At 42.4% G+C, this 23,942-nt stretch overlaps 1 protein-coding gene across 1 annotated transcript in view; it reads right to left on the bottom strand.

Annotated features, from left to right (window-relative positions):
- The window catches only part of CNKSR2 (connector enhancer of kinase suppressor of Ras 2), a 322,916-nt gene that overhangs the window by 59,645 nt on the left and 239,329 nt on the right, over positions 1-23,942 (bottom strand). The window contains exons 19-21 of the mRNA XM_025213030.1: positions 22,290-22,357; positions 8,540-8,640; positions 5,652-6,192 (exon numbers count right to left, since the gene is read on the bottom strand). Of these exons, the coding sequence (XP_025068815.1) occupies positions 5,652-6,192; positions 8,540-8,640; positions 22,290-22,357 (710 nt within the window). The remainder of the gene's footprint in view (positions 1-5,651; positions 6,193-8,539; positions 8,641-22,289; positions 22,358-23,942) is intronic.

Consider the following 23,942-nt stretch of genomic DNA (forward strand, 5'->3'; position numbering starts at 1 on the left):
ACTGAACCCACTGGAAACTTCATTATTCCTGTGGAAAATAGCTTGGATCCTACACTGGTAGGGAGCAGTATGAAAATCTAAGATCAAAAGGGGAATGCAGGGCTTTGGGCCTGTAGGAAAAGGGCCCAGAAAGCTTGCAGTGGCCTCGAGAGGCCAGGTAGGACAAGAACTTTGAAGAATAAGAGGGTTTGAAAGAAAGAAGGCTTTTTTTCATATATCCTCTCAAAATCCACAGATCTAACTACATAATATGCAGTTTAGGTATAAAAGATTTTCTATCTTTAGTCCTGAAGAAATCATGAAAACATAATTTGATCAAAATACATTCTATGTAGAACTTTATGTACACCAGTGGGGTCCAACCTTTTTTGGCAGATGTGCCACAAATTAGCCCTGTGCCTTCTGTAAGTGCTACTCCTGCCTCATCTTCTGCTTTGCTTTCTGCTCCGTATTCAGTACGCCATGCCTGCTGGAGAAACTCCTCTGTTTCTGCTTCCTGCCCTGTGCTTTCTGCCTGATCTCCTGCTCTGCTTCTGCTTCCTGACCTATGAGCTGCTGTGCTGCTTGCCCCCTACCTGATCTCCCAGGTACAACCATCAGAGGCTGCCTGTGCCACTAGTGGCATTCATGCCACAGGATGGCCATTTAACCTACACAGTCAAAAAGATGCTGCTAGAATTTATGTAGCATTCATAAGCTTGGCAGCAGAGACTCACATTAGTACTTCTGCGGTCCAACGAAGATTGTTTCAATGAGTAAGCAAAAAGAGAGCATTCTTTCTAGCCAAGACAGTAGGATTTTGCTCAGTTTGATTCCATAAAAACTTATAATTCTATATATATATATAAAAGGCTTAGTCCATCTGTCTGTAACACATTATATGCAATCTGTTTGGTTGACTGATACAACCAATCAGTGTTCCAAGAGCGTTTGGACAGGAGACAGCACAGTGGAGCGCTGCCATGATGGCAGATGCACAGGGGATGGAGCGGGGGGGGAGGGAGAGGCCGGTGCTGCTGGCCTCACCTCCTACCACCACCCTGCTGCCTGCAAGCAGTGTCACCAGAGCGGGGGGGTGGGGGGGAGGAGTGGGCTCATTCCGCCCCTCCCCAGACTGGATGATAAGTAGGGGCAGGGATGGATGCGGGGGATGCGGAGAAGTGGAGCCCCGACAAAAGCCAGCAGGAAGGGGGAGGGAGGGAGAGGCCACTGCTGCTTCCCAGCAACAGCCCTGAAGCGGAGGGGGGGAGGGAACATGCCTTGCCCCAAAGCAGCTGGGGTGTGGCTGGGGGGAGCAAGCCCATTTGCCCCCTTCCCGACCAGATGAGAAGTGGGGGCAGGGCTGGATGCTGTCTGTCATGATGGTGGGGAGCACGCTGCTGCCACCCCGCGACCTCTGGGCCCCAACAGAAGCCGGCAGGGAGAGGAACAGGAGGTGAGGGGAGGGGAAGGAGGGTCATAGTGACAGTGCCCCACTGCCGGGCCATGCCAAGAGCCAGGAGGGAGGGAGTGGAGCAGGTAGGGGAGGCAGACAGATGCAGGGTGGCCAGACCCAGAGTGCCAGGGTGGGGGGAAGTGGGCCCAGACTGGAAGCGGCAGGGGATTGGGGGAAACAGGCCCGGACCCAAAGGCGGGGAATGGGCCCAGACCCAAAGTGGGGGGAGGAAGGGAACGGCCCTTGACCCAAAGTGGGGGGAGGAAGGGAACGGCCCTTGACCCAAAGTGGGGGAACTGGCCCAGACCCAAAGCGGGGGTAAGGGGGTGGACACAGGCCTCTGTCCCTGCCCTGCCCTGTCATTCTTGATGGGCAATTGACTAATGTATAGATATGCCTCTTAATGGGCTTAATACCAAAGATCAGAAGAGCAACTTTTCCTATACAAACCATTGCCATCTATCAAAATAAGAGAATAACCATGCAGTAATAAACAAACCAAAAATGAAGTAAGCTTTCTAGGGGCAAGAAGCAAATTGTTCTGTCAAGAAGAAATGTAGATGCTCTTTGGTATCAAATGATGAAATCTATGTCAAAATACACAGTGTACTGATGAACTTCAGGCCTGAGGGAGAACGAGGAGCAGTGACATGATGCATAACTGTCTAATTTTATTAAAACTGACTACAATGAGGCAAATCTGCAAAGCTTTGTCCTTTGTGACTTAATCAAAGAAATGTAATATTTTGTGCCAAACCAATTAATATGAAATTCAGTTGTAGCCTGCTGGTAGAACAAAAGAACAAGAGAATATTCCAAATAGGATACAGAAGTGTTCCAAAGGACAAGCCTTGAAAATTATCTGCCAGTGCAACAATTTCAGAGAGACACACACATATAAACATGTGCCACAGGAAAAACCTCTCCAGTTAAAAACAACAAAAATTACAGGACAATGTCAATACAGAGAAAGGAAATAAACATAATAATCCAATTAGAACATAGTGGCGCCACGTTAATGTGATATTAACAAGAGATAAAAATAAAGAGCGTGCACAAACAAAGATAAGTCCTAACATCTCAAAAAGGAAAAGGTGCTGAACATTCTTGATTTATCCTGACATGCTGTAGTATCGTAGCAGAGCTACACAATCTCCTGCTAAACATCATTGTCTCACTGGCTCTTGCAACCAAGGAGCAATTGAAACTAAGAGGACAGATCCTTTAGCTGTTTCAAATCAATGGATTTACCTTCAGAGAAGTCAGTGGATTTATTCCAATCTACACCAGCTGAGGATCTGACAAAATCTAAAACAAAGCTCTGAATGCTTAAGTTTTTCAGAAAATATAGGATAAGGGATTGTGTTTTCATTACTTGACTGTTATTTTTGTATTTAATAATTGGAATTAAAAACAAACAAAAAGGCTCAAAAACAAACTTTCACTAACGGCATCTGAATCGAATGGTAACAGCTGCATAGCTCTATTTCTTGTCCCTCACTCTCTTACCGCCCCCAGGGTAGAAATCAGTAGAAATGACCAAGATTTAAACATGAACATCCAAATAAACACACACACATGCACAGAATTATCCAACAGAATGGAATTTGTTGAGATGGGATAAAGAGCATACAGTAAATAAATCCTATTTATGTTTTAAAAGTTTCATGAGATACCACACTGAAGAACCTACTGTGAAGGTATAGGTTCACCTGAACCCCTCTTTAAAGATAACACAATACAGGAGGGCTGTGGATTGTTTTTAACTTTCTCCCTCTGCTCTCCCTACTGACTCTAAAAGAATAAATGTTCAGTTTTATTTCTTTCTCGCTTTCTCAGGTCTATGGAGAAAACAGGGACTGTGGTGCAACATGCACAAATGTGCCCATCATAACAGCAAAGCAAAACAGTTGTGTGAGCCAGTTGTGTCACCCCAGTTGAGAAAATGGGATCCCACATTTCAGAACATGGCTGGCAGTAAAATCTTATCTTTCTCCTGGATACTGCACCAAAAATGCCAGTACTGCAAAAGGAACACTGTAGCCATAGCAACAAGCAGTTCAAGCTTCAAACTTTTCAACAGACTACTTGATTATTTTCTATTTTTACTTTTTTTGTGGCTTTAAATTCACCACAAGCTCTTTCCTCCTGCAGCTACTTGTTAATTTCTCAGAAATAATCTCCCTTCTAGTTATTTTTTGCTTAAATTAAGAAAACTGCCTCCCTTAAGCAGTTAGGAACATTCATTAGGGAGACCTCTTCAAAAAAAGAAATAGAATATCATTTTCGGAGAAGATGGTAGAAACAAGAAGAAATCAGGTTCTCCCCATTAATTCACATACTTTCCCATAAATTATTGATATGTGGTCTAAAATATCATAACACAAAAAATACAAGGAGTATAATAGATTAGCAGGATAAACCTTGCTATGCCCACTTCCTTTTGCTATCATAAAGTGGAAGGATTTTGTCCATTTTTATTGCTACAATTTACAAGCTCATTTGAAGGAGAATCCTCCAGGGTAAAAATAGGGTAACACATTCCGTCGTTGGGTTCATGAAATTTTAACATGTAGTAAACTGTTTTAGACACCTTAAATTCACACACTTTTAGTAATCTAAATGTTACCTTATTACTGTATGTTTTTGAAAGGTACTGGGAATGAGATGAAATGACATCCTGGGGTTTTTTAGAAAAAAAAAAACCATACCAGAGATTTAATTAAGGTCTGCAGAACAAACCATTTTTTCCCTGAAGGCCAGAAGCATATTACAAAATGTCTAGTATTTATTAATTAAAACATAAATACAGAGGAAAACTGAATCTGCTATGGAGACTAAAGGAATTAAATCTACACTAATTCCAATGCTCAGCAGTGCTGTTAGGTTGACAGTTTAATTGTTTTCTGTCATCTTCAACTTCTTTTACCTTTTCTTATATCTTTGTGTCTACAATTTTCACATTCCTCTTTCACTTCAGTTCTGCAGAGGGGGTCCCTGCCAGGTTTAAGGGACCCATATTAGTAGCAGTTAAAGTTACAACAAAAGATTTGTAGATTATCTGCCCCCTTGGCCTCTACAGATGACTTATTTGTAGCACAATCCTGTAACTGAGGCAGGCTTTATCTGGAAACCGGTTGTGAACTGAACTTCTATAGCCAACATATGGACACTATATAACAAGGATGATGGACAGTCCAACAAAACAGATGGGTAAATTTATAAACGTGTGTGAGGACAAGGGGCTTCTTAAATCCCTGTTCTAGACGTTTATTTGGCTATTTTGACATGTAACAGTAATATCCACAAATGTGCCATGCTAGAAATGGTTGCTCACTATCAGACTGAATGTTGTCCGTTGTTCATGTAAATAAATACCTTTTGAGAAATTCTTTGTTGATATGTTTTTTAAAATCTTCCTTTTAAAAGTTCACATTGGAGACTGCTGGAAACATTCCTTGTTTTTTTAACTAGTTTCAAATGTTTGGTTGTCTTATCAGGATTTTTTCAGCCTGAGCCCTGCACAGGGCAGGTTCTCAGACTTCTGAATTCAGGGAGAATTGTGTTATTGACTGGAAGGGAAGCTGGATCTTAGCCACTTGTCTGAAAGCTGTGAATGTGCTAGTGGCAGGCATACTGAATGGTGACGGAAAGGAAATAGAAAAACAAAATCCATTAGCATTTTAAACTAAAAATAACTAGAAGAAAACAAAGGTAATTCTGTACTCTAAGCAGGGGTAGGTGAAAGGGGCATGCCTATACCACTAAAGGGCTGCCCCCAGGGACCAGGGCATTGAGACCTACCAACTCCATTCAGTGGATACACTTGCACCACAAAACAAATGTAACATTGCTATTGTAGTGCAGCAGGGTGTATGTCAGTAATCTCTTCCAGACAAGAGAGATCATGCCCACACAAAGGCAGCCATGTTACACTGAGTAATATAATAAATTCAGGTGGTGCATTCAGGTGGCGTAGATGTGCCCTAGGATACCTCGGTCATCATCCTGAAAGATTTTAAGACACTGAACAGAGAGAAGATCAGGTCATTTCCATTGCATCTGCAGCAAGAGGGACTTGTTAAAATTTAAGGGAAGACTCTCTTGCTCTCTATATTTATATATTATATATATAAAAACTTAAGAAAGAAATTTTCAACATATAAGTTAATTATATAGGAGTGCCGAAATGCTACAGAGAATATGCAATACTTACTTTTATCTTCTTGGCTTTCTTCTGTTGCTTTCCCTTCCTCCTCCTCCTCCTCCTCATCTACCTCTTTCTGTTGCACTTCTTCCTGGTGATCAGAGGCACTAACTGAAAGGCTCTGACAGCAGTGGTTGAACCCACTATCCCGAGGCAGAGTAAAACTCCGGGGTTTTCCCCCATTTCCATTTAGCACTTGCATTTTCTCACCCTCTACTAAAGGAAATGGACCGTAGTGATCCTGCAGGTGGCACTTTTGAGTTGGAAGAGTTGATTGCCGCCTGTGTTCTGGTGAGATTACGACTGAGTCAGAGAACACTGAATCCTCAAGGGGCAGAGTCTGAAGGTAGTGCAGTCCTGAGCTTGTCAGTGGTGTCTCTATTAAATCCTGCCAGGAACGTCTCTGGCTGGCTGTTTTGCGGACAGGTGATTCAGTGGTGCTCCCAACTGCTTCCTGACGGAACTCTTCATGAGAAGACTGTGATTGGGAAGTTTCCGTGGATGAAAGCCGGCTGTGTTTTGGTTCCACGTAAGGGCTTGCACAACTCATCTACAAAGTGAACAGCAGGATATTCCTCAGATAGGCAGTATATTCAGATCTACTAATAACTGTCACAAAACTATTTTATTATGGGCACATCTACACGTCACCTTATGACACACTACAGTGACAGAGTGATCACATGAGTCTACACATGACCAGCAGCTACTTCACCATAGTGGCATGCTCCCCCATTTTAGTTTGCCACTACGGCAAAGTAGAGACGAAATCTAATCATGCACCACGTGCATGGCACAGTATGAGCGGTTACTGTGCCATGCTTTAGTACTTCCAAAAGGAAGTACTAAAGCACAGAGCCATAGCAACGTCACCATATGGTGATGTGTAGATGCACCAATTAATGACAGTGTCTACTTTAGTCACGAGGGAACAAGTTACAAATCTAAACCATTTTGTCTTGTGTGTTTGTATTTTCAGATGTACAGAGTGCATCTATATACTGACATAAATACTATGGTTCAGACTGATCCCCTCACTCTTGTTGAATAATCCCTACTCTGCAAAACAGATCCATGGACTCTTGTGAGACTATTCACTACACTAATAAATAGGTACAAAAATGGCTGAATCTGGTTCTACACTAAGGAGTGAGTACTGCCTACCTTCAAGGTGACCTTTCATTATAATCTGCACATTTTTTAGGATGATGTTATTATACCTGAATCTAGCCCAAAGATGAATGATTTGGGTAAATTAAAAAATGGCTTGTCAGTTGCACTCCATGGAAAATACATTTTCCCATTTACATTTATATACACTGTTTGCGCTCAGATAATTCAGAAGCTTCTAAAGCTAGAAACTTCAAAACTTAGCTTATTTTGTGCTTTATTTTTATGTAACTTTCTAAGATGAACTGGTTAATAATTTCTTAGAGCGTAGACATGGAAGAAAAATACCAGGATGTTAAGTGATGTAATATGTGTGCATGTTTATTTTAAAGTTAGAAAAGAAGGAAAGCTTCATTATCTCACTGTATTTTTTTTTTTACTCAGCCTGAGTTCCAATGTTTTTCTTGTTGCCTTCTGTGCTACCTCCATTTGTTTCCCAGTTGCAATTTTACTTTTTGTGTATGTGCCTTCATCATGCATGCTATGAGTAAGTGATTTGCAGTCTGGCCCTATATTAAAACTGGATGTGAGAAGAAACTGTGAGTGTTTTAATTTATAAATTTTGTAGGTGACAAAATAACTATTTCTGTTGTTTGTATGTTAGTGGAGGACTGAAAGTTTTCTGGAACCTACATATGCATTTTGACGCTGACACTTATTTTGTGCCATGAAGAATCTTTGATCTAGAAGTGTAAGTTTGGGCTGTGAGTAGAGAGCTACTCATTGAGCAGGCTCTGTTTTTCATAGAGTAGTCATGAACATTTTTTATAACTTAACCAACTTTTTCTTGTGAGCAAGATTATAGATTCTCCTAAATCTGGGTTATGTGCCTACTGCTGAAAGTAGGAGTGTTAGTTGTATTTGTATCTGAAAATATTCATGAGCAAAGATTGTCCAGCTTGGGTAAGTTCTGATGCTACTGAGTTGTATTGTTTAAGGAACAATTTCAGTAAAGCTGTGGATTAAAAACTACCAGAAAGTTAAGTGATGTTATATATGTGTATGTTTGCTTTTGAGCGAGAAACAAAGGAAAACATCCTCATCTCACCTTAGTTTTTCACTCAGCCTTACTTTCATAAATGCTTTTCTTGTTGCCCTTTATGCTATCTCAGTTTGTTTCCCAGCGGAAATTTTCATTTTTGTGTGCGCGTCTTCAGTCCTTGTTCATGTCCATGGAACAATAGTTTACTCTCTCTGATTTTTTACTTTATGGAGGCAAATAGTTTCCTTTCTCTCTCTGCAGCTATACAAGATGTAATTATTAAATCACAGTTTCACTTCCTGCCTCTGGACAAGATTCTTCCCTTATTAACAACTAACAACTTCTTCCTTATCACTCTCACTCCAGTAATCCAAAAAAACTAATACTACCTACACTTTCATACTCTGGATGTAAACTAATATTTCGATTAGTTTCTGGACAGGATTATTTCCCAACAACAAGAAATACAGGGCTTCAAATGAACAACACTAAATTTAGAAAGGTACATAACCATTAGAGAGCCTTATTTTGATCAGAAAAAGATTAAAGGAGATTTTAGGTTTGAAGGGGAGTTTTATTTATCTTACAGGGGCTGACTGAAAGCCAATATTTTAATCAGAAATCGATATAGTGAAAACTGTTCTTTACAGCAGTTTGAATGTATTAAGGTTTAGAAAGATTTTAAGTAGGTAAAAATAATACTTTTCACCAAACATTTTCAATTAAGTAACTGCAGAGGACTTACAGAAGGAGGTCGTGGGTATGTGTCATATGGAGGCGGTGGACTGTCTTGTTTGGGTGTTGATGGAGTGTCTGCGTCTTCCTTGTCGCTCTCACTCCAGTAATCTAAAAAGTTGTAAGTAAGTTTTTTTATGCATATGTACATAAAATACCAAGTTAATGAAAAGTTCAAGGTAAACAATCATAGAATCACAGAAAATTAAGGTTCAAAGGGACCTCAGGAGGTCACCTAATGCAATCCCCTGCTCAAAGCAGGACCATCCCCAACTAGACCTTCCTAGCCAAGGCTTTGTGTAGCTGAGTCTTAAAATCTTCCAAGGATGAAAATTTGACAGCCTCTCTGGGTAGCCTGGTCCAGTGCTTTACCATCCTCCTCATGACAAATTTTTTCCTAATATCTGAACTAAACTTCCTTTGCTGCAACTTGAGAGCATTACTCCTTGTTCTGTTATCTGCCACCACCAAGAACAGTCTAGCTTTCATCCACTTTGGAACCACCTTGCAGGTAGTTAAAGGCTGCAATTAAATCGCCCTTCAATCATCTCTTCTCTAGACTAAATAAGCCCAGTTCCCTCAGCCTCTTCTCATAAGTCATGTGCCCCAGCCTCCCAACCATTTTCGTTTGCGCTCCAGCTGACTCTCTCCAATTAGTCTACTTCCTTTCTGTAGTGGGGGACACAAAACTGGACATGGTACTCCAGATGTGGCCTCACCAGTGCCAAATAGAGGGTAATAATCATTTTCCTCAATCTACTGGCAACACTCCTATGATCTACTGACAACACTCAGGATGCTGTTAGTCTTCTTGGCAACAAAGGCACACAGTTGATTTATATATAGCTTATTTTTCCATTGTAATCTCCAGGTCCTTTTCAGCTGCTTAGCTAGCTGCTTAGTTGGGTCCTCAGCCTGTACCGGTGCATGGGATTGTTTCTTCCTAAATGCAGGACTTTGCACTTCTTATTGAGCCTCATGAAATTTCTTTTGGTCCAATCCTCCAATGAAAAGACAAATCTCAGATACCACTGCAGGTTAAGCCTTAGTAAAAAGCTGACTTTATAAATGACAGCCAGTTTATGTGTGCATAAACTGAAGAAAAAATGCATTCCTTTTTCTTTTTTTAGATAAACCTGATAGGTCATCATTAGTAGAGTACTTGAAGATTTACTTAGGAATTAGGAACACAAACTGTGCAGTACAAAAACTGTAAAAATGGCATTTAATAGAAAATGCCCACAAAAATATTACCGAACTTTCAACCCTACACCTACAATTATACAATCACTACATCAGCATTTGCCAAATGAAACTGGACATACATGGTTTGGGATGTTTTGAAACTATATTTCAAGCAGAAAAAAGTGAAAATATAACCTGCACTAAAATATTACTGAGAAACTTAATTAACATTAAAAATATCAAATTAATCAAAAACAACTGTAACACACCTGAAACCATTCGTACTTCCATGAATTTCCTCTCTTCTTCTCCAAGTACACCCTACTACTTACCGAGTCTTTAAAATGTAATTTTCAGTAATAACCAATTGTATGCCATTTGTTTTATTAACGTGTTCATAAGAAACCTATCACATCAGTGTCCATGGATGAATTGCAGAAGATAAGATAAGCACTGGTTTATGCAATGAAAAACGTCTTACTGATGGTTTCAGAAAATCAATGAAGTGATCAATAAATAATGAGGGAAATCCAATAGGTGCAATGGATGTGTAAGTCCTTGAACCAAATTTAGTGGTGCTGCTTATTGGTGACATCAGTTTTAAGCTTGTCATATAATGGAGTCTAATTTGTAACAATCTGATATTTAGGAAATGGAAAGAGAATAAAAAAGGAAGTTATAGGAGGGTATAGGATTGAGTAAGTGCTTTTGAGCCATAATTAGGGCATCATGCAACTAGGGTGCAGCAACCTGGGCAGCCCAGGCATCAACTTGTGGGGAGGGACGAAAAAATATCAGCTGCTGCTACAGCCATACAGTGGCATGGAATTAGCCATAAGTTATTGCTACCCCAATGCGTCCTGCTGGCCTGGGAGCCCAGTTGCTTGTTAAGCCTTTGCTTTGCACACCTATGACTTAAACCTTCTCCACCCTAACGTAAGTGGAACAAAACTTAACCTTGTCATAGCTGGGCACTGCTTACCTTAATTTCACCTCTATATAACACAAGATCAATGACAATGCAATCATTTTGTATGCCTGCTGACTGCCAAATCAGTTCAAAGTAAATAACCTTTCCACAAACACAAACAACTTATATTATTATTAATATTACCACTCAGTTTCTCTCTGTATCAAATCCTGGTATTTAAGGAAATCATTGTATAATAGAACAGTTTATTCTGTTTTTTAGAACTTGACAAAACAAAGGTCCAAATGCATGCAGCCCATGCTACTTTTCCTCTTGGATATGTGAAGAGATAATGAATGATTCTTGCTTTAACAGATAAGCTATTTAAATCAACAAAAGGTTGAAATGTTAACTTTAATTACCCATATTATACAGCTTCCACTTGTATGAATTTGGTTATTGTATTGTCCAATTTAAAATATGCTGTAGCCAGTATCATATTCAGGGACATAAAAGGTGCAACAGAAGATACATACTTTTAAAAAGGAAATAAAAGCTAACTGTAAAGCATGTTTCCCCAAGTTATAATATGATTTTAAATGCTAATAACATCGGGGTTAGGGTGGGTTTTTTGTTTTTTATTTGTTTTTAATAATAAATAGGGGCTGTGCGAAACAACTATGTTTTGTTTCGGTTTTGGATTCGGCCATTTCAGAGGACTGTGATTCATTTTTGTGTTTCAGATCACTGTTCTGTTTCAATTCGGCTGAATCTGCTTTGGAGTTTCGACACCGATTCAGAGATTCGGATTGGTCAGGGAGAAGCAGGGCCAGCTGAACAACTGCAGGTTCTCCCATGGCTCCTCCAGCTGTGCCTGCCTCTCCCCGGGCAGAGGGAGCTGCAGGAGTAGCCCCCATGGCTTCCCTGCTCCATCCCCTGCCCGGCCCCAGCATCCTGGCACTTAAAAGAAGGGCGGGGGGGGAAAGTCCCGCACTCACCAGATGTAGCAGCTGTGATCAGGGCCTCTGAGGGCTTGTAGCAGAGTCCCCCTGTGAAGCATAGGGCAGTGGAGGGCAACAAGGATTGTCCCCCCACCCCCCTCCTGGCACCTGCATAGCAGCTGCCCCATAGTGTAGGTGCGGGACAGCTTGGCAGGGTGCTGCGTGCTGTCTGGGAGCTGGGGCCACTGGGGCTGAGTGGTGCCGGGCTCTGCCTGACTGCTGGAGCTGCCCCAGCTCCCAGACAGTGCATGGCGCCTTGCCAAGTCATGCTGCACCCACATGATGTGACAGCTGCTGTGCAGGTGCTATGGGTTGGGGGGGCGGCAGCCAATCCCCACTGCTCCGCATTATGCAGAGGGGCTCTGCCATGAGGCCTCAGAGGCCTTGATGCCTGCTGCTGCGATCGGTGAGTGTGGGGCTTTTTGTTTTTTTTTAAAGTGCCAGGACGCTTTAAAGCACCCGGAGGCTGAGAGGTTTCCCTCAGGTAGCTGAGAAATGTCTACTTAAAACATTTGAACAGGAATACAGCTTTCATGAACCATAAATTTGAATTAGTACACAGAAATCCACAAGAAATTTCTTTCACATAAACAGAGACCTATACCCTGAAAAAGTAAATAAAAAAGTTACAAGCTCTCTGACTCTTAAAAATATTTTCTCCCAAGTTTCTCAAAAAAAAAAAAAAGATTGAAAATATTTGCATACAAGTAGTTGTATGTTTGTGACAGAAAAGCCTGAGGAAGCTGCTGATGGTGAAACACCTGTCAGCAATTCCACTGCAGCACATGATTGTTGCTGGCTTACAATACAAATATTTATTCTGAAACTAAAATTAAGCTGTGCCTCAATGGTTGTGGAAAAAAAAATGTTTAAAAATGCTTAAAATTGAGTAAGTAAATACAACTTGATACTTTTTTGTGCAATGAAATTTGTCTGACTGGCTCTAGTTTGGGCCTTTGCAGACTTTGAGGAAAGAAAAGAAAATAATCTCCCGTTACGTTTTAAAAATGCCATGACACTTTATCAAGAGTGGGATTTCGGGCACCAATGTCCTAACACAATTCCAACATAAGTAACTGACTACATTCAGTTAACTTGCCGTGTTTACTTGAATCCAAGACAACTCTGAATTTAAGATGACCCTCCAATAATTAGATTCTATACATGAAAAATGTATAAATGTGGTATAATTTTTGACATGTAGAATCTAATTATAGAAGGGTAGTCTTAAATGCATCACCCTTTACTGTTGCAGCAGGCATGCAGTGGTGGGGCACAGCTGGCAGGGGAGTCAAGTGGCCTGACCCCTTGCCCCTTTTGCACCTTACCCCTTCCTGCTTATTTCCCCACTACCACTTGCCCCCATGTGCTTGCGTGCCCCAGCACTTGCCTCCCTCTCCTCCACCATGGGCCTGTATCCCCTGGCATCTGCCCCACCTACCACTTGCTCCCCCTCCTACCTGGTCCCCGCTGAGGCCTCTGTCCCTTTGCCTGGCCATTTTGCGTTGCTTACCCTTTGGCTTCAGCTCTAGCCCTGCTCCAGTCTGGTGCATGGAGCACATGGTTGCTCTAGTCCTAGCCCAGCTTTGCAGCAGCAGTTGCATCAATGCCAGCTTTGATCCCTGCTGTTGTGTGGCTGGATTGGGGCTGGAGCAACCATGTGCTCTGTGGAGCCAGAGTCAGAGAGTAAGTGGCAACAGGGGTATGGATGAGGGAGCAGAGGCTGGGGGGGTGGGGGGAGGCAATGGGGGAGGAGGGGGCAGAGACAGTGGTGGGCATTGGCCCAACTCCAACTCAGATTGGAGCCAGAATTGGAGCTGAAGCAGCTGTCTGTCCAACTAGTACTTGAATCCAAGATGAGGGGCTTTCCTCGCCCCCCCCCCCCCATGTTAAATTGGGGAGAGGAGCCTTATCTTGGATTTAAGCAAATAGATAATATTAAATGTTGTTAAACTGTTGTCCTATTTTTCTGCACAGGTGACAACATTTAAATAGTGATCAATGAATAGAGCAAATTTCAGAAGCCCTCTGAATGAATTATGTTAATTAAATATAAGCTGTTATTGTATTGTTAGTAAATACTTTCTATTTATATGAAAAATGCATCTCTCCCCTCATTTTTATACTACCGGAAAGAAAGCAATTTATTCCTCTACAGAAGTGTCTTGTCAAATTATTAACATTCACTATATTTAACATGGAAAAATGATATTTTTAATATAAAATTTTGCTGCAAAGATGTCACTTGCAGAAAGTCACGTTTCTACTAGTCTTACACCCACAGTGTGGTGATTCGTGCATCCCTGAAGTACTTGAGATATATTCATGCACAGCAGATCCAGAAGCATTCAGTGCTTAATTGAAATAGGTTTGACAACCACCTCTGAATTGTTTCTATGGTATTATAAGTTGCTGTTGCATGAGACTTACTTAACAGAAGTAAAAAGATTGTTTGGAAAAAAAAAACAACCCCAAATGTAGTTGACCCTTGGAATAACCACTAAATATAATAAATTCCTGCCTGAGAGTTTCATATAATTTAAGCAAGGTATTATTTTATTAACCTAATGCCTTCAGACATACATTATTCATCAACAAAGTAACCCTTTTGTTGCCATCCAAAGATGGCTCCATAGGGGGACTTAAAACCCCTATACTTCAGTAAGTAAGGAATGTGAGATTATGCTTCCCACTATTCACATACGCTTCCACTGCTACACACAAATATACAAACAGAGAGGGTTCAGCTTTGTCTGCCCCCCCCACAAACTCAGCCATAGGCAATGGTAGGGAGGTAACAAACAGCATTCAAGAGAATGGACAATAGCGATTTCTTGTTGTAATTGGCATCTGAACTCAAATATCTTGGAAGCCATTTTAAGCTGACATGAGATGAGTTCTCAGGTACAGTTTCAATAGTACTATAAACCCTAATAGGCTGAAGCCACTGGCATGATTGCTCAAAGTGACTAGGAAGGGAAAGCTGGCTCAAAGTGAAATACTCTGAGTGCTCCCCCTTTCTAGATGGATAGTGCAGGAAAAGCCTATGGACAACATTGCCCACTACTTTCTCAGTCATTTTTTTTTCTGTTTTAGTGTGAGACTGCTTGGATGGTAATAAACAATTCATAGGAGGATTGAGGATCGGAGCTTTATTGTCATACCTTGGCTGGTAACATTGTCCTTTAGCTTACAACTGTTAATGTGTCAAACTGAAGGAACACTATGCCTACTGCCTCTCCTACAGCAGATGATTTTCTCATTTTGGGGTAGGCTTTTGAAACAATCTAACAACTTTTCTCTTTTTCTTCTTAAATATAACTGACCTCCCCTTCTGATCACTTCACAGTTCCCAGGGCCAGACTTTCGGAATGCTAGTGAAATGACTCTTTGGCAAAGTCCCTTTTTTTTTTTTTTTTTTTTTTACTGTTCATTAAGGAATGGGGGGCTTTGTTCTTGTTGCAGGGGAAGCACAAGGCCAGTTATTTGTGCTGGGGGAGGGAAGGGGATAGTCTGTAAACCCCTAACAACACTGTTTCAAAAGATGTATTGATTAAAATGTGGCCCTGGGCTTGGAATGGTCTACTGAAAATTTCCTAGAAGAACTCAGGCATAGTGGTCTGAGAAGATTTCTTTAAGCAGTGACAGAGGCCTCATACAGACATTCAGTTTCTTCTGGAAGAGTTGCTGCTCTCCCAGGAAAAACCATAAGTGTACAGATGTTCAGGCTTTTTCTCCCAGAGTAAACATGGCTGCTCCAGGAGAAAAATAACCTGAGAATAACCAGGGTTAAATCACTCCTGGCAGAGTTCTGCTGGGAGAGCAAATGTCTGTACATACTGTGGCTTCTCTCAAAAGAACACAGTCCTCCAGCATCCCCCACTTACTCCACAGGGAGACAGTGTTGTTCTCTTCCCCCTGTCTGCACAGTGCCAGCACTGCAAGGTCTCCACTCTTCAGGGCCTTTGGGTAAGTTTTTCCACTAGGAGAACAAACCTGGGAGAATTCCCCAAGCTGGATAAGCAAGGGATCCCAGCTGTTTTGACGGAAGCCCAGACCCTAAAAGTAACTGGATTTACACACAGATTTGTGTGGACAAGAGGATCTACTGATGGAGATCTGAAGGCTTGACTGGGTGGAGGAGTACAAGAATATTGCTCAGACATGCAGGGATAAAGTCAGGAAGGCCAAAGCACAATTGTAGTTGCAAGTGACATGGAGGGTAATAAGAAGGGTTTCTACAAGTATGTTAGCAACAGGAGAAAGGTCAGGGAAAGGGTGGGTCCTTTACTAAATGGGCGATGCAAACTAGTGACAGATGACAAAGAAAAGGCTGAAGTACTGAATACCTTTTTTTACCTTGGTCTTCACAGACAAGGTCAGCTCCCAGACTACTGCACTGGGCAGCACAATTTTGGGAGAAGGTGAGCAGCTCTCAGTGGTGAAAGAATAGGTTAGAGACTATTTAGAAAAGCTGGAAATGTACAAGTACATTGGGGCTGGATGCAATGCATCCAAGGGGGCTGAGGGAGTTGGCTGATGTGATTGCAGAGCCACTGACCATTATTTTTGAAAACTCATGGTGATCAGGGGAGGTCCTGGGCCATTAGAAAAGGGCAAATATAGTGCCCATCTTTAAGATAAAGAAGGAAGAGGATCCAGGGAATTACGGATGGGTCAGCCTCACCTCAGTCCCTGGAAAAGTCATGGATCAGATCCTCAAGGAATCCATTTTTAAGCAACTGGAGAAAAAAAAGTGATCAGGAACAGTCAGCATGGATTGACCAAAGGCATGTCATGCCTGACCAACCTGATTGCCTTCTATGATGAGATAACTGGGTCTGTAGATGTGGTGAAAGCAGTGTACGTGATATACCTTGACTTTAGCAAGGCTTTTGGTACGGTCTCTGATAGTCTCGCAGGTAACCTACAGAAGTATGGGCTGGATGAATGGATTGTGAGGTAGACAGAAAACTGGCTGGATCATTGGGATCAGAAGAAATAGTCAATAGCTGGATGTCTAGTTGGCAACTGGTATCAAGGGGAGTGCCTCAGGGGTTGGTCCTGGGGCTGTTTTTGTTCAATATCTTTATCAGTGAACTGGAAGATGGAATGGAGTGCATCCTCAGCAAGTGTGCAGATGACACCAAGCTGCGGGGAGTAATAGATCTATTAGATGGTAGGGCTAGGATTCAGAGAGACCTCAACAAATTGGAGTATTGAACCAAAAGAAATCGCATGAGATTCAATAAGGAGAAGTGCAAAATCCTGCATTTAGAACAATCCTGGGGACCAACTGGCTAAGCAGCAGCTCTGCAGAAAAGGATCTTGGGGTTATAGTGGAGAGGAAGCTGATTATGACCCAACTGTGTGCCCTTGTTGTGAAGAAGGCTAACAGCATTCTGGACTGCATTAGTAGGAGGATTGCCAGCAGATCAGGGGAAGTGATTATTCCCCTCTATTCAGCACTGGTGAGGCTATATCTGGAGTACTGTGTCCAATTTTGGGCCTCCCGCTATAGAAAGGATGTGGACAAGTTGGAGGGAGTCCAGTGGAAGACAACAAAAATGGTATGGGGCCGGGGCACTTCGCTTATAGGGACAGGCTGAGGGAACTAAGCTTATTTAGTCTGCAGAAAGGAAAGACCAAGGGAAGATTTGATAGCAGCCTTCGACTACCTGAAGTGTGGTTCCAAAGAGGATGGAGGTGGACCGTTCTTAGTGATGACAGATAACAGAACAAGGAGCAATGGTCTTAAGTTACATCAATGAAGGTTTAGGAAAAACTCTCTCACTAGGAGGGTGGTAAAGCAATGGAATGGGTTACCTAGAGAGGTGGTGGAATCTCTATCCTGGGAGATTTTTATGGCCTGGTTCAACAAAGCCTTGGCTGGGATGATCTAGTTGCGGGTGGGTCCTGCTTTGAGCAGGGGGTTGGACTAGATGACCTCCTGAGGTCCCTTCCAACCCTCACTTTCTATGATTCTGTGAGTGGTGGCAGCATCTGGGCCATTGAGCACCGTGCTGTGATTTGGTGAGGGATGATGTTTTGCATTATGGTATCTGACCTTTTATGCACCCTAGCAGCAGACTGAATTATACCACACAAGGCAGAAAACAGGTGGTAAGCAATGCAATGCTTCTACAACAAGTACTAATGCAGGGATTCCATCTTCCTTATGTAAGAGAAGGAAAACCCCACCTTGCTTAAATAAAGAAGCTAAGCACTAATTATTCTTCTTTTTAATGGATGGGGAAAACAAAGGTGGAAAGGTTAAAAGGATTTGTCCCAGGACACAAAGGCAAGATTAGAACATACAGTACCTTTTTTTCCTTGTCATAACTATGTTTAATTCACTGTGTTATGCAGCCTCCCCTTTATTGGGGTCTCTGTTTTTGTGGCAAGTGATCAGACTTGGTGTTCCACAGGGAAATCAGATTTGTCTTCAGGCCTCTGGAGAAGGCAGATTTCAGCAGTACTAATATTATGTGGAGCATCTTAGCTCAGCCCCTGGCACGGATCTTTGAGAGTTCCTGGTGCTCTGGTGAAGTGCCCGAAGATTGGAAGAAGGCCAATGTGGTGCCTATCTTCAATAAGGGGAGGAAAGTAGATCCGGCATACTACAGGCCCATCAGCCTGATCTCTATCCTGGGGAAGGTCTTGGAAAAAATTATCAAAGAGGCCGTCCTTAACAGACTGGCTGACGGCAACATCCTGAGGGATAGCCAGCATGGGTTTGTTGCGGGTAGGTCTTGTCTGACCAATCTTATTTCCTTTTACGACCAGGTGACCTATCACCTGGACAAGGGAGAAGAGACTGATGTCATATATCTTGACTTCAAAAAAAGCCTTCAATCTGGTATCCCATGATCACTTCTTGGCAAAACTGGCCAACTGCGGTCTCGGCCTCACCACGATCCGCTGGCTGGGGAATTGGCTCCGCGGTAGGACCCAGAGGGTGGTAGCTGATGGAAGTCAATCGTCATGGTGCCCTGTGACCAGTGGGGTCCCTCAAGGCTCTGTCCTAGGGCCTATACTATTTAACATCTTCATTAGTGATGTAGACATTGGTGTCAGAAGTGGACTGGCCAAGTTTGCCAATGACACCAAACTCTGGGGTAAAGCATCCACACTCGAGGACAGAAGGGTGATACAGACAGACCATGACAGGCTCAGGAATTGGGCGGATGAAAACCTGATGGTGTTCAACACCAAAAAATGTAAGGTTCTCCACCTCGGGAGGAAAAACCTGCAGCACGCTTATAGGCTCGGTAGTACTACACTGGTTAGCACTATGGATGAAAGGGACTTGGGGGTTTCATAGTTGGTAGGGTCGGAAGAGACCTGAGCAGATCATCAAGTCCAACCCCCTGCCATGGGAAGGAAAGAATGCTGGGGTCAAACGACCCTGGCTAGGTGTCTATCTAGCCTTCTTTTAAAGACCCTCAGGGTAGGAGTGAGCACCACTTCCCTTGGAAGTTGGTTCCAGATCCTAGCCGTCCTGCTGTGAAGTAGTGCCTCCTGATATCCAGCCTGAATCTACTCTCCGTCAACTTATGGCCATTATTCCTTGTTACTCCCAGTAGTGCTCAGGGGGAACAGGGACTCTCCCATTGCCTGCTGGTCTCCCTTGGCCAGTTTGTAGATGGCCACCAGAACCCCTCTCAGTCTTCTCTTGTGAGGCTGAACAGGTTCAGGTCCCGTAGCCTCCACTCATAGGGCCTGCCCTGCTGCCCCCTGATCATGTGAGTGGCCCTCCTCTGGACCCTCTCAATGTTGTCCACATCCTTCCTGAAGTGTGGCACCCAGAACTGGACGCAGTACTCCAACTGTGGCCTGACCAATGTCATATAGAGGGGGAGGATCACCTCCTTGAACCTGCTCGTGATACATCTGTGGATGCATGACAAGGTGCGGTTGGCCTTCCTGACTGTATCCCCACATTGGCAGCCCATGTTCATCTTGGAGTCTATGATGACTCCAAGATCCTTTTCTGCCTCTGTGCCTACAAGAAGGGAGGTCCCCAGCCCGCAGGTATGGTGCTGGTTCTTTCTCCCTAGGTGCAGTACCTTGCACTTGTCAGTACTGAATCCCATCTTGTTCTCATCCGCCCACCCCTGTAATCTGTCCAGATCCAATTGCAGCCTGTCCCTCCCTTCTAGTGTGCTCACTTCTCCCCACATCTTAGTGTCATCTGTGAATTTGAACAAGGTGGTTTTCTCCCCCTCGTCCAAGTCACTGATGAAGATATTGAACAGTGTGAGCCCGAGGACCGAGCTCTGGAGGACCCCACTGCCCACATCCCTCCAGGTCAAAAATGACCCATCCACCAACACTCTCTGGGTGCAGCCCTCCAGCCAATTGGCGACCCATCTGACTGTGTAGGCATCGACACCACAATCTCCTAATTTTTTAACGAGAACGGGGTGAGACACAGTGTCGAAGGCCTTCCTAAAGTCCAGAAAGACTACGTCCACCGTGACACCTGTGTCCAAGGATCTTGTGACCTGGTCATAGAAAGCCACTAGGTTGGTCTGACAGGACCTGCTTCTAATGAACCCATGTTGGTTGCCCCTAAACATACACTCCCCTGCTTGCTCCTCTCAGATGTGCACCTGGATAATTTTCTCAAAGAGCTTCCCCAGGACTGAGGTAAAACTAACAGGCCTATAATTTCCTGGGTCCTCCTTTCCCCCTTTTTTGAAAATGGGGACAACATTGGCCCTTTTCCAGTCCTCTGGCACCTCACCAGAGCACCATGAGTGCTCGTAAAGCTGAGCCAGGGGTCCCGCAAAGACCTCTGCTAGTTCCCTCAGAACTCTGGGGTGGAGATTGTCAGGACCTGCTGATTTGAACATATCCAGTCCCACCAGAAGTTCCCTGACTAGGTCCTCTCTGACCCTGGGCCTGGCTGTCCACAAGATGATAGGCCACAAGATGAACATGAGCTTTCAATGTGATACTGTGGCTAGTAAAGTGAACAAAACGCTGGCCTGCACCCATAGATGCTTCTCAAGTAAATCCCAGAATGTCATTTTCCTGTTGTACTTGGCCTTGGTAAGGCCGCAGCTGGAGTACTGTGTCCAGTTTTGGGCTCCACAATTCAAAAAGGGTGTGGAGAAGCTTGAGAGAGTCTAGAGGAGAGCCACGTGCATGATCAGAGGTCAGGAATACAGACCTTATGATGAGAGGCTGAGAGCCATGGGACTCTTCAGCCTGGAAAAGTGCAGGCTCAGTGGTGATGTGGTGGCCACCTATAAGTTTATCGGGGGTGCTCACCAGGATCTGGGGGAACGTCTGGTCACCAGGGCGCCCGAAGGGCTGACAAGGTCAAACGGTCACAAACTCCTCCATGACCATTTCACGCTGGACATAAGGAAGAACTTCTTTATTGTCCAAGCCCCCAAGGTTTGGAATAGACTGCTGCCAGAGATGGTTCAAGCACCTACCTTGAACACCTTTGAATATTTATCTTGCTGGGATCCTATGATCCCTGCTGACTTCCCGCCCCTAGGGCAGGGGGCTGGACTCAATGTTCCGCGGTCCCTTCCAGCCCTAGCGTCTATGAATCTTAAGCTTTCTCCTCACAGCTTCCCATGAGTTGTTGCCTTTCAGGAACTGAAAGGCAAGGCCATCATTAGGCTGCTGTAACAGAAATGGTTAATGTCCCAGGATCTTTGAAAAGTGCCTTGACAAGCTGTAAATCCTTGTGAGCTATGTAAGAGAGTCTATCTTTTAATTTAAAATGTCTAAACATTTTTACATTTCATATTTCTTCTAGGATTCACAGCTCTGGGCTTTATGTGCCTCAAAGGCAAAAACAGTCTCACAGATGAAGGCTCAGCAATGTAAGAGGAATTATAAACTCTGATGTTCCAATTTAATGATCCACAGGTGGAGAACACATCTCTGCAAATTTTTTATCATCAAGGCCACTCTAATTTCCTTGGGTCTGCTGCCATATAAAAGACAGTATACATTCATAAGACCAGGTGGGCAAATATAGCTTTTCTGTGGCCTTATGGAAGAATTTTATAGGATTTTGGATAGAAAGCTATATTTGTATCATGATGAAATACTACCCCATTCTCTTTTCTACTTTCTGCAGTTATTTCCAATTTAGAGCACTAAAGATCATGCCATTTGATAGACTCAATTTTTTACACTTATTTTTTTATCCATGAATATTAGTCATGAAAGCTAATGTTATGTGGATAGGCATTGCATAAGGACAGTATTGATTCTATAAATCTGCCACTCTTAAAAATAATGTGCTATATCAAATGGGTTGATAAAGTCACACATCTTAGTCTTAATGGAAGCAGCAGAAGTGTAAAAAATTGAAGTCTAACATTAAAGTCTTTATGGTAAGCAAATTAAGTCAAAATTTGGAAGAATTTGTTTTTGTTCCTAATACATATAGGATTGCTTCCTCCTCTGTGATCCCCTAGAAATGACGCATCAACCTCCCAGTAAAAAGGAACTTCCTTGTGAATGAAGGGGGAAAAAAACAAACCAAAACAACTCTCCCCCACAAAAGCTGAAAGACCCATTTGTGACTTTTTTTAGACAGTGGGAATCAACCTATAAGATATGGAAAAAAGAACGGTTCAGGTGAGATAGAGAACTGAATGAAGCAACCAAAATAAAAAAAACCACTGTACCTTGTTCCTGTTTGATCCTCTCTCTCTCTGCATAGCCAGCAGCAAGCATGTTAATTCTGTTTAGCCATCTGAAATTATATTAAAAAAAGGAATGATACTAATTCAGCTTATTAACTTGGGGACTTTGCTACTAAAATGACGTTATAAGCCATCTGAAGAAGATACAGGACACTGTTATTTTACATATAAGACAGCTGTTTTTTGTGATACTTTTATTCATGGTGTCTCCAAAGATCTATAATTTTGCTGCTGAACAAATTGTTTCCATACCAAAGATTCTGTTTCAAATAGAAAAGCTTAAATGATGGTAAACATCTGTAAAGTAAAAGACTTTGAAATAATCAAAGACCCATTAAGCTTACTGCTCTCACATGTGCCACCATACCAATATACCCACTGTTCTGACTTCTCAAGAAAAAATGCTGTTTTACAGAGATTTAAGCAATATTTTAAGGCCTGATTTGGCATCTTAGCAGGGGAAAAGATCAGAACCCAGTAGTCAAAAGAATAGGTTTACTTCTAAACAGACAGGGAGAGTTTAATTATGACATTATGTTTTTTAAAGCTTACCTACAGTGCAGAGTACAAAGGGATGGGAATACATCAGAACCTGCTTTTGTGTTTGAGTTGAGGAGACAAAGGGAGGGAAAGGTAGTTGCCTCAAAACACAATTCATGTTTAAGGCACTAACCTCTACTTAGACCTGAAAAATGTATTTCCATAAGCGGAGTGAATTAAAAATAAACTACAGTTATTCTCGTCATTTAGCAATGCTGTCATTGTCAAACAGACATTCAGCTGCCTGTAGCTATACATTGCTTCAACCTGCACTCTAACCCACAGGGGGCTTTCAGTGTATTCATTTTCCAACTGTTCACTCTATATCAGCTCCTCCCTCAATGAGATTTTAAACCAACCTGACAACCTCGCATTGGTAAATCTGGAATTATTTACCCAAGACATACCATTGCTGAGTTTTAGCAGACCTTGCTTTTTAAGCTAGTAGTTTTACTACAGTTTTATTACAGTTTTAGTAAGCTGGCAGTTTTACTGCTTAAATATATAATAAAATGAGAAGGACAACAAAAAATAATATATTTCTTATTGGAAGAATGTATTCTTCCAAAATACCTGCTTCAGAAAACTGTAAAGGATTGGCTTTCTTTGCATAGTGTATGGAAGCAAGTAGAATCCAGTATTTTCCCCACAAATGAAGATAGCATCCTTTGCAAGTGTTCTCAAACATGAAGTTTCCAAGGCATTTCAGTGGGTGGTAACCAAGCCATCAGATCATGATATGCAGTAGCTCTCACTGAAATAAAGACCATGGTGTGGTGTTTGACAATTGATAGGGTCCATCAATTGCTCTATGTTAAGAAGAGCAGTAATAACACTACTCTTGCTGCAAGGATGGAACATCTGATATTAACAGCTAATGTTATCATGGGAGAGATGGAAGAAAAGGAAGACAGAATGAAGGAACCTAAACTTTCAGGTACTGTAGTTAATAGCTGCTGTACATTTAAAAAAATAATTGGAGTTTTAAGGCAAAAAACACAAATCAACCAATCCTGCCACAGAGAAGTAGTCACATCTTAAATCACCATAAGAGTGCCATCCAAACTTTACATTAAATTCATCACAAAGGCCTGG

The sequence above is a fragment of the Alligator sinensis genome, unplaced genomic scaffold (assembly GCF_000455745.1).
Source record: "Alligator sinensis unplaced genomic scaffold, ASM45574v1 scaffold251_1, whole genome shotgun sequence".
NCBI classification, from domain to species: domain Eukaryota; kingdom Metazoa; phylum Chordata; order Crocodylia; family Alligatoridae; genus Alligator; species Alligator sinensis.